The 11,377-nt window shown below is 37.4% G+C and overlaps 1 protein-coding gene across 1 annotated transcript; it reads left to right on the top strand.

Moving 5' to 3' along the window:
* The first annotated feature begins 5,063 nt into the window (after positions 1–5,063).
* On the top strand, positions 5,064–9,290 carry LOC116178500 (hexosaminidase D-like). The gene is made up of 10 exons (XM_031498006.1): positions 5,064–5,369; positions 5,416–5,470; positions 5,518–5,683; positions 5,728–5,948; positions 7,215–7,398; positions 7,452–7,722; positions 8,483–8,590; positions 8,643–8,816; positions 8,863–8,949; positions 9,052–9,290. The coding sequence occupies exons 1-10, from the start codon at positions 5,341–5,343 to the stop codon at positions 9,248–9,250; spliced, it is 1,494 nt and encodes a 497-aa protein (XP_031353866.1). The 5' UTR covers positions 5,064–5,340; the 3' UTR covers positions 9,251–9,290.
* Positions 9,291–11,377: the final 2,087 nt, after the last annotated feature.

The following is an 11,377-nucleotide window of genomic DNA, read 5'->3' as shown; positions in this document are numbered from 1 at the left end:
TTTATTAATTAATGGAGTACGAGAGACGCAAACGAAGGCCATGGTTCAAATCCATACTGAAAATTTTTTTAAGACTGTATAAGCTGTTAGTAAAAGAAATAGTAACAATTTTCACTATAAGCGTTAAATTGGGTTTAAAAAAGTACCTCAGTACTTGAACGTGATATAACATTCTAAATATATACAGTGATATTTATTAAGAAGTAGATATAGGGATTTACGTGAATTGTTTTTCCCTATGTCTACCTTTAAAAGACAACACCTCTTCCAAAGAGCGCCTAATTTTATGCATCCAAAATAACTTTTTTAAACAAATAAGCATCTGGCTGTCATATTAATTATTAGTTAGAATATTGTAGGTTTGGTTTAACAGAAAATAAATCTCTTACGCTCCTTAAACTGGTGACCGTCACTATACCAATTGACAATATCAAACTTTTCTTAAGTTGAATACATTGCACACGAACGGAAATAGAAATACGGAAGCCAAAGCAACAATCTCGGCAACAATATTCAGCCAGATGTTTTAAGAAGTTATTTTGGTTGTATAAAATTAGGCGCCCTTCAGAGGAGTTTCTGTCATTTAAAAGTAGACATAGGGAAATTCAATACACATAAGTCCCTATGTCTACTTCTTAATAAATAGCACTGTATATACTTGTTTAATGTACTTAAACTTTTTAGTACGAGCGTTCATTTCAATTCTGGTTTTGTAACGACGTGTTGCAGAAGCTTGTTAACTAACAATTAATTAAGATGAAACGGTCGGTTTTTACGTGCGTTCTACAATTCCACACTTAGGTAGGTATATCTGTTTCAATTATTACAGTAGAAGGAAGAGGTCCAAGCTACAATATCACACCCAAGGATGCTATATAATATTATATAAGTATAATAATATATATAATATATTATATAGCAACTTATGTTACACCTGTTGGCGAACGAATCATTCACCGAATTATATGTTCAGCAAAAATGAATCAGCGATTCACCGCACCATGAGCTCGCGCTTGGGGCCACCAAGAAATAATTTCGGGGGGCAATTGATTCTTGTTTGTTGTCCGTAATGGAATTTATAACAGTAAAAACTAGTGACAATCTCTAAAATCTTGTTGTTAGATTCCAAATAATTGCGATGTCAAAGATACAGTGCAATGTGCAACGCAAGCAAATATTGTAGAATAGCTGGGTACGTATGAGTAATACTTCTTAAAAGTATGTAAGTAGTAACACCTGCTCATGAAAAGTGCTAAAAATGCACAATAAACATCACTAACATCAGCTACTGTGTTCAATTTGGTTCTTTAAGCTTACCAATAGTGATAATTACTCAATTTATTGTGCAGTTATTGTGAATTTGTGTTTACGTTTACTTTACAACAAATATAAGGCGAAGTAAGTAAGTAAATTATGTTTGATTGTTAATTGTATTGATTCATTGAAATGATTTATTAACCTAAATCAGGATAGAGATGGATTCACCTAATATCACATGATTTATGCTAATATGTAGGTACAAAATTGCTACATATTTAACCGTATTAACATATAGGAATTATATTTTGTGTTTGCAGCATGCGGTATATTTATTATTTATTTACATGACCTCTCTCTCGCTCTCCCTACCTGCCTACCTCATGGTGAAGCATAATATATTCACTATTTTAAGGATGAAATTCACCATTTTCTTAAATACATAAAAGATGAAAACATCTCTGATCCTGTTCAGATGTATAAAGTATTACTTGACAGTTGACAAACTGCAATTTACATCAGACCAGTTAAATGTAGTCCAAGTTATGTTACGATATCACCTTTGGGATCATGTGTTTGTGTTTCAAAAACCAACAGACAAATTGAATTGTGTTTACTCTTAGTTTTGGCATCCATGTCGAAGTGATAAATAATGAAATTCACACTCATGTTAAAAATTGTTATAAAAGACAAAAACTGACTGCGTGAGTAATATATATTGAATTGTTATAAATCAATCTATTTATTAAGGTTCCTGTGAACATTTATTATTTTATATAAATAAATCACGTAATTAAATTTACGTTTGTCAGTAGTTTGAAGTCATTGGTAAGGATACTGCGAGGGATCCTGTGACGTAGTAACTTCAAACATTATTCCTTTTCATTGAGAGCATCTCCCTATTTTGAAACAGAATACCTTAATTACACAGTTCGGAATAAAATTCATTCTACGCATGAGACCGTTTCACATGTCTAACTAAATACCTATTCGTATGTGTCACAAAATTGCACTGTTGACACTTAAACTTTCCCAAACAATGATGTCTTTTCACATGCCGGCTTAAGTATCTCTTTGCCTTTGTGGCATAGTTGCACTGTTGACACCGAAATTGTTCTACACCATGCCGCCGATTAAGATGTTTGGTTAAATGTTGCCTCAATTTACAAGTAAAACTGCACCGTTCACATTTGTAACACTCGGTGACACTATGATATTCTTTTACATGATCGACTAATTCCAATTTCCTATTCGTGGTAAAGCTGCATATCCGACACTCAAAATCTTTCCCACAACATCCTGCCTCATATCGAATTAAATTGCTTTTTCCTCTATTGATACAGTTGTATTGTTGACGAACACAGTTTTTCGAACAATGGAACGATTGGATGTGTTCGATTAAATTTGGTTTCCACTTAGTAGAGAAGTTGCAGTGATAGCAAATAAATTTCTCCGAACCATGAAAACCTTTCGTGTGTTTACCTAAATTAGATTTCCATTTTGTGGTAAAGCTGCACTGTTTGCACTTAAACTCTTTCAAACCGTGATGCGCTCTCATGTGGTAACCCAAATTTCGTTTTTTTGTTGCGTTGTAGTCGCATTGCTGACATTTGTACTCGATTGAACTCTCATCTAAGTTACCCTTTGTAATGTCCTTATCTACATCAAAAGGTAACACATTCCTCTTGCCATCTTCTGATGCTGTAACAGAAACATGTGTAGTAATAAGAGGAGTTGTATCAAGACTAACTGGTGAAGCTACTCGAGTCACAATGTTCTTCTCTTCCTTTACTTGAGGATAACAATTATACTCTTCCTTTACATCTAAATCCGGTTCGATAGGCAAACAGTCCTGTGAATCGTCAGGGACAAATCCCAACTGTTTGATTTCTCCATCAATTTCAGTACGAGATAAACTGGTTTCTATGTCATCCTGTGGTTCATATTTAACAATTCCGTGAATATATGCGCTGCCAATGGCCGTGAGCATATCTTTGCCGAAATTGGGAAAACAAGAACTGTAGGGAATATAAGACAAAAACCATAAAAAGAGCACAGACCTTCAAAAACCCCAAATAAATAAAAATTAGGTCAAGAAATCACAGTAGTTCGTATACATCCTCTGCAATGTCTTAGCACTACCAAGGATCAAGTGTACAGTAGAACTACTGACAGAAGTAGGGCCCCTGTTGTATGTACTCTCACAGGGTGCTCCATTTGAATTGTCCCAAAAAAAATATCGGATCATAAGTGATAAAGCGAACAAAAACAATTCTCATATAAACTGAGGGTCGCAAATGTTTTGTTTGGAAGTTACATTTAAAGGAATTTGTAAAATTCCTGCTCCAATATGGGATTGAGAAAAAAATTCGATGAAATTTGGAAATGCTGAATCTGCTATTGATTTTTGAAAATTTGAAAAAAAAATTCCACTGCAATTCTTGGTCTGAAGTGAAAGTGATCACAATTTCACGAATTGCATATGTGCTATAGGTAATGTATTTACGAATAAAAGTGATCAAACAGTTTTGAATGCGACGTTTCAAAGGAGCATCCGAACATTGCTACTTCGTGTAAGTGCGTAAGAGAATTTAGATTCGCAGATTATGCTAATATTCGTTCAAATGTAATGTATCGTGGTTCTAAAAAGCACCGATCTATTTTCAATGTTTTTGGGTGATCTGATCTTGTTGCGATTTATGTATACTCTGACTCTCTGAGTAAAGAGAGTCAATAAAGTTAAAGAGAATTCATCCAAATATTAATTCTGCACCTGTTCGGAATTTATGCTGTTGCGTTTGATATTATGTTGGTATCTTTTATTTCTCCAGATGCATAATTTTGACAATCACGTATTCGGGTTTCTATTTTAAATTTTTAAAATGCGCCCACTAAAAACGGCATAAGATGTGCAGACCTAGCCGGTTTTGCCATCGGAGCACACCATGTACTAAGAAATCATAATTGGGCTCCCTAGGAGAGGACAAATTTAATCAAAATCTGAAACAAATTGGTCGAAGGCAGAAATATATTGTTTGGGATGGTACCTGAATATATATTTTTGAATTCGCAACTCTACGCAACAATAATATTTTATGCATGGAAGAGAGACGATCTGTTCATTCAGCTGTATTCTACTGGCGAATTTTTGAAATGAAAACGCCAGAGTATCTCGCCACAAAAGTTACCTCCCGTTCTAAAAAACAACTGTGTGGTAGATATCGTCAGTTGCTAGTGATACCCAAGCACCGCAAAGAAATCTTCAAAAGATCATTTAGTTACAATAGGGTGAAAACTGTCAACTTTATTTTAACAGAACCAGGCATACTTCAAGGCTCCGTGGCATCACTGAAAAGAACGATAAAAGCGCACATGTTGGCTACACGACGAGTATGAATTACTGTCAACAGTTTCTTTTTTTTTTGTTCATGTTTCTTTATCTTTACTTTCGAGTGTATTGTTTTTTTTCGTTTTTTTATTTTTTTTTTTCGTTTGTCAAGGTCAATGGTAGAACGCTTTGATGCAGACCTTTCTGCATTTAGGCGAATTGATCTTTTTGGCTGAGATTGTTTACTTACACATTATATATACGTCTTTTTTTTGTATTCTACATATATTCAGTCAATAAAGTGCAATTATTATTATTATTAATTACAATGTATATAAAAAATTTGCAATATCAAACGTTACAGTTAATAGGAATAGTTATCATTGCTAATTGAAATTTAAACAACTGTAACGCGCTTTTCGGTTCGCGAGGTAAACTAGAACGAGCGCGCACATTCATTAAAGTAAAATGCGTAGGTATATGTTTATAATATGTTGTGAGTTATTATGTATTACTTTATTTACTACTAAAATTTAATAATTACCAACGAAATACTTGTTTTTTTTCGTTGGTTTATACTGAATTTGTCGTTCTATAGTGATACTGACAATGTTGGTTCCTAAACGACGATCTTTACGAATCACTCTGTACTCGATACATTACTGTCGCGTAATATGGCAACGTTGTTATTCTGTTCTTTGTTGACAAACATTTGGTGATGAAGTGAGGTTATTATCCCTTTATTTTGATAAGAAATGGATACCTTAACTTTTGGAATACAGAGGTAATCCTTCTCATTTTGAGAAATCCACATCTTAAAATTGTTGTAGATTAATCCACCTAGATTTAAAAGGAGCACCTCCAAAATTGGCCTACTTTGAAAAGGTAACCTTTGCAATTAATCAATTTCAATGCAGACACTTCTTTATTAGTTCTTCCCATTCGTAAAAGAACTCGGAGCTACCGGCCTGCTAATCGAGTGGGAAGATACCTTTCCATTTCTGCAGGAACTAATCCACATCGGCGGATTATCGAATAGCGCACAAACTAGCTGCGCACCTTATACCATCGAAGAGGCCAAGCAGCTGCTGGAGTTAGGTATGTCTCCGTTCACACCGCAGATTTGAGGTAAAGTGTTACAGCTGCCGATTGTGGATTGACCGTCGTACCTTTAATACAAACGTTCGGTCATTTGGAGTATGTACTGAAACACGTTCAGTGGCGCCATCTGCGCGAGGTCGAAGCCTATCCGAGCTCAATTTGTCCGAGTCACGGCGAAACTATGGCGCTCATTCGGACAATGGTAAAGCAGATGATAGCGTTTCATTCGAACTTGCAGTACATACATATCGGGGCGGATGAGGTAACTTGTCATGGTATGGGTGGTGAAATAAGACTGATAGGCTGCTGTATCTCAGAATTTTGGATTAGCTCATTACATAATTAAAGGTTGATAAATTTGAGCCAATAAGGTTCTACTTTTTCAACTAGCTTTTATTACCGAGTATGCTAGAAGGGCTCAGACTAGTAATTTTGTCAAGACTGTAGATCTTTTTCTGGGAAGAGCATTTTGAAGTCTTGCTGGGTGTTATGGTCAAAATAGGGGTTTACCCGGTTTACAGTATAGTTGAACTCCGTATTTTAATTTAATAAGCGTATACCCGAAATCATAGAACCATTTTTTGGACAGTAAAAGTGTATTTAAAAATAGGGACTGATTAGAAAAAAAATAATGAAAATGTGCTGTATCAGGTGTTTATTCAAAACGAGATGATTCGAGCTCTGTGACGAAATAAGCCTGACCAATCATCTGCAAGTTTTGCGTAGGTGTTTTGGACTTCGCACAAGGTTGCCAGCTCATCTTTACGTGATTGGTTGTAGGTTTGTGACGTATTTAGAAGGTTGCCAGCTCATCTTTACGTGATTGGTTGTTGGTTTGTGACGTATTTAGACTGAAGCGTTTCAAATTCGGACTAAAAACACAGCTTTTCAATAATTTATTTTGGGTTTATTTTATTCGTAAATAAAAATTGAGGATACACGGATCTGTTTATTTTGAATGTACCTACTTTGCAGATCAGAAATGAAAAATGAAGACGGGATGCTCCTATTCAGAAATGTCAATCTGCACATGCGTAATAATTGTCTTTTAGTCTGCGCATTTAATTTATTTTTTTCGGAAACACCTTCGCTGAGAAGTTCTGAAAAATCTACCCATAAATTAGAAAATTGACTGCGCATGCGCAACCCATTTTCGTGACGTATTTTCAAATCGTTTTATAAGAATGATTTTCACTTAATATTGTCTACAAATAAGAAAATTATGTGCAATTCATTTTGTGATACATGAATTTAATTTGGTTAAGCACCTTCCCATAACATGTCAAAAAAATCGGTCCATAGATTAGCAAGCTGGGTCGGCGCATGCGCATTTTTCTTGGCTGCAAACAGAGCCGATTTTCGTTTTTTCTATCATAACATTTAACCATTTTCTCAATTAAATTGGGATTTCACTGAATCTGACAATTTCATGTTTGAGTTTGGACTAATCAAGGATGAAATATAGCAGTCTTCTATTCTTATTTGGCCACCTGGTAAGGCTAGGAATGTGTGTTTGGCATCTTCGCAGGTTTGGCACTTGGGATTGTGCGCGACTTGTTCGAAGAGGCTGCTCACCGCGAAGCACGGCAAGGCGTCGATTTATCTAGACCATATCACCGAAGTCGCGCAGCATATCAAGGAGAACTTTCCGCATTTGAAAGTGATCGTTTGGGACGATATGTTGCGCAGCATCGATGCCAATGTCTTGCAAGGTTTCTTTTTTTGCACTCCTTATCTGACTCGTTGTGAATTTGTTAGGTTGTAGAGTATTACGTCGGATCATTGGTCGAGCCGATGGTTTGGCATTATAATAATTCGGAAACCTTTCGCTTGGGCGCGTCCCTTTGGGATAAGTACGGGAATATATTTCCAAATATATGGGTTGCTAGCGCTTTTAAAGGGGCTACAAGTAGTTGCCAAGTTGTCCCGATACACAAACATCATGTTAGTAATCATGAGGCGTGGTTGTCTGATCTTTCTTTACATGCGAGCAAAATAACGAATTTGCGTGGAATTACTTTTACAGGATGGTCCAGGTAAGCCATGGGTTTTTTTAATGTATCACCTATTATATCTTTCTTTCACAAAAGAGCTGTCTAAATGAATGTTGCAAGAGATGAGATGTATAGTTCAATCGTAAAGTAATTTTAAAAGATATTTGGGCTAAATACCGCTTTTTAAGAAGTTTATATGCTGATGACTCCCCTTAATTAGTTTACTTTCAAGTAATCGTTGCTACATTTGCAGAGATATCGATACTAATTTGTTCAGTACCTTCATAGGTGTAAATAGCTTACTTTATTTTGACGTCATAAATTAGTATGGGTCGACTATGATATGTAGATAAGTCTGTTTGAAAATTTCATTCAATTGTCGACATATGCAGCCGAAAGCAAAACGCACACGTTCTTTTTGCTTTCTCATAAGGCAGGAGTAGATCTCCATTCTCTGAATTCAGAATTATGATTACAAACTCGCAGCATTTTTACCAACCTATACGATGAGATTGACGAAAAAAGAGACTATCAATATATTGGTGTTTTCTTGAGCCGAATCAAAATTCTTTTCCTTTTTTTGCCTTTTGGAACATTCGCACGCGAGTTCGCACGACACCTCAAAACTATATGGGGCAGTGTATATAAATCATGAGCGGCCCGTGATAGTTTGTAACGTCAGAGTTAATGTTAGTGAATATTCTACTTCTTAGATTCCCGAGTTGGCCATAGGCATACAAGAACCTTTAATGAAAGGAAGATGTGCGCGATTGCACTGTTCTGTATAATAGACTGATTTCAGATTTGACCACTACGCCACATTATGCGAATTACTACCGTGCTCGATACCCTCGCTATGCCTGTGCCTGAAAACTTGGTTGTCGGGTAGTAGTACGGCGGAGATCTACAGGTAAACGGTTCGTTCGAAAAATTGAATTTGTAATTTTGCGCAAACCTTGCAGTTCAGTGAGTAAAATGCTCGGTTACGTGGACAATCCCTTACAAGCGGACGTCATCCATCGACCTCTCCTCGATTATACGACTCCCTTAAATTTTCCGGGATGGCAAATACTGGTGGGGTTCGAGTGGTTCGTTCACGTTCGATTGAAATACCGTAATATTATCGATAGTGATCAGTATGTTGTTTTTGCTCAAACGTGGTGATCATTGCGTGGGTTTTAGGATGAATACGTGGTTCAATCAGTGGCAGGTGTTAAACAATTACACGAATCCGATGCAAATCGAAAGCATTCTGCCAGTTTTAGTAGAGTAAGTATGATCAATTGTCACAATTAAATCTAGAGATATACACATTTTAAAAGAAATCTTCCAAAACATTAAATACCTGACACATAGAATATTGCTTTTTAGTTTGCACACAGAGATATCTTCGTTGGAAAACTTTGTAAAAACTCACCTACAAACCTACTTTTTTCCGCATACAATCGAGGAGCTTCTAGGGACATTAATTTTGCCAATTAAGGAACATTTGCATCAGCTAAAATGCGAGTGTGAAGCACAAATAACTCTGGGCTGTCGAATTCGGGGACATAAAAGACTGAATATTTAATTGTGCTGTGCTAGTTTCATAAATAAAGTGTTGTTTTCTCCTTGGTTTTTTTTACTGAAAGGGCAAGGTATGCGGCTTTCGAGTTGCCAGCGTAAAGTGTCTAGCAGACGTTTTTAGGTACTTCCTAGGGCTTTTAAGATGTTTTAAAACTACAAGTTATATGTATGTCCCCTGAACAAGAATTTTACTGATTACGCCATAATTTGCTACCGAAATACCGTTTATCCACCGTACCGATTACCGAACCGTAATTGGGTTTACTCAGGCCGTTAAAAACTATGAGGATTTGTAGTGAGAAGCCCGTCAGGCTGTATCGTCCCGGTTCACTCTGTTCCGTTAAGTAGTGGCGAGTCACAAGATCCAGCTCGTGACCGAAACCGAACCGTACCGATTCTCACCGAAACCGTATCTAAACTGTCTACCCGCTACCGTAATGGTCACGAAACCAGTAATACGCCGCCGCTTCGTACCAGTATAAGGTTCGTTAGATTATGTTACCACATCTTCCAGACCGCCTGCATGTGGGTGTCAGAACCAAAATCCGCCCAACCGTCCGTAATTCTGGTAATCTCCCTCGGTTGCTGGCCCGACCGCTTACTAAAGTTCACATTCATGGCCAACCGTTTACCGCTTTGATCGACACCGGATCCTCCATTTCATTTATTAACAAACGTGTCGCTACTTTAGTTTCCGATGTCGTCCGACCGCCGAAACAAAGTCAAAACCATTGCCAACCAACCAGTAAATATCCACACCGAAATTCCTCACTTAGTCCATCATGCTCCTGGTTTGGGTTATAAAGTACTCATTGGCCGAATATATCATAGAACCGTCTGAAACTCCGTGGAGTTCGCCGATTGTCGTGGTCCGAAAGAAATAAGAGGTTGTATTGATTTCCGTAAAGTCAACGAAGTTACCATTAAAGATGCCTATCCGTTACCGTCCATAAATGGTATTTTGGACCCCCACAAGCCCGTTATATCTCGAGCATCGACCTGAAACAGGAGTATTGACAGATACCGCTGACCCGTCACCGCTTTCACCATCAGATGACTTCCGTTTGAAGTCATGCCTTGTGGGTTACATTCCGCACCTGCCACGTTCCAGTGTCTTTTCAATCGTGAGATTGATTCAGAAATGCAGCCACGAGCGTTCGCCTACTTGGACGACATCTTCGTGTGGGGGAGTACGTTGGAAAATTTAAGGACGTTTTCCGTTGGGCAGTCTGAAAATCAACCCCGAAAAGTGCCAATTTTGCCGTCAGTATTTGAAATATTTGAGCCACCTTGTGAGCGATGGAGGTCTCCAAATCGATCCAGATAAAGCAGCCGCCATCGAACAATTACCTACCGACACAACATGAGAACCGTCAGAAGATTTCTTAGGGTGGCATTTTGGTACCGCCGTTTAGGCTCGAATTTTTTTAACATCGCAGCCCCACTGATCAAACTCCGAAAAAATAAAAAATGGCGGAGTTCGGGCGAGGAACAAGATCAAGCTTTCCAACCTCTCAAGAATCGTCTAACAAACGCACCGATTCTGGTTTGTGCCAACTTTGACCGATCGTTCGTTTTACAAACCGATGCCTCCAACACAGGACTTCACTTCACCCAGAAAATTGATGGAGAGATGATAGCTTATGCCAGTCGAACCTTAACATCAGCCGAGAAAAATTATTCCGTCGCCGAGAGATAACAGCCATCTGTAGTGTACTTAACCCCCCAGGTTCTACGCTAACTTCACAGTACAAGAACACGGAAATAAAGTCAACCCGGTAACGTTTAAAAATGGCCACCCGAATGACAATTCCCTCCAAAACTAAACTAGATCCCGCTTAAATTTGAAAAGTGGCACGTGATAAGATATCAAAGGCAGGACCTCCTTACGTTAGTTGTAAACACCGCTTTGACCTGAAGCACAGTAGGGAAGGAACGTAAAATAAAACACTCAAATTGTGAAAAGTTTGTTTAATAATGATCGTAATTATTATGATTGTAAAAGCTCGGAAATTTAAGTCGAAATAATATACATTGTAAAAATAAACTTTTAAAATGGTAGTTCACCGAATAAAAATAGAAATAGGCTGGGAAAAAAAAGAACTTACCAATAAAAAAAACCATCCGTCAA

This window comes from Photinus pyralis, unplaced genomic scaffold (assembly GCF_008802855.1).
Source record: "Photinus pyralis isolate 1611_PpyrPB1 unplaced genomic scaffold, Ppyr1.3 Ppyr1.4_LG8, whole genome shotgun sequence".
Lineage (NCBI taxonomy): Eukaryota > Metazoa > Arthropoda > Insecta > Coleoptera > Lampyridae > Photinus > Photinus pyralis.
This window is presented reverse-complemented; position numbering and strand designations above follow the sequence as displayed.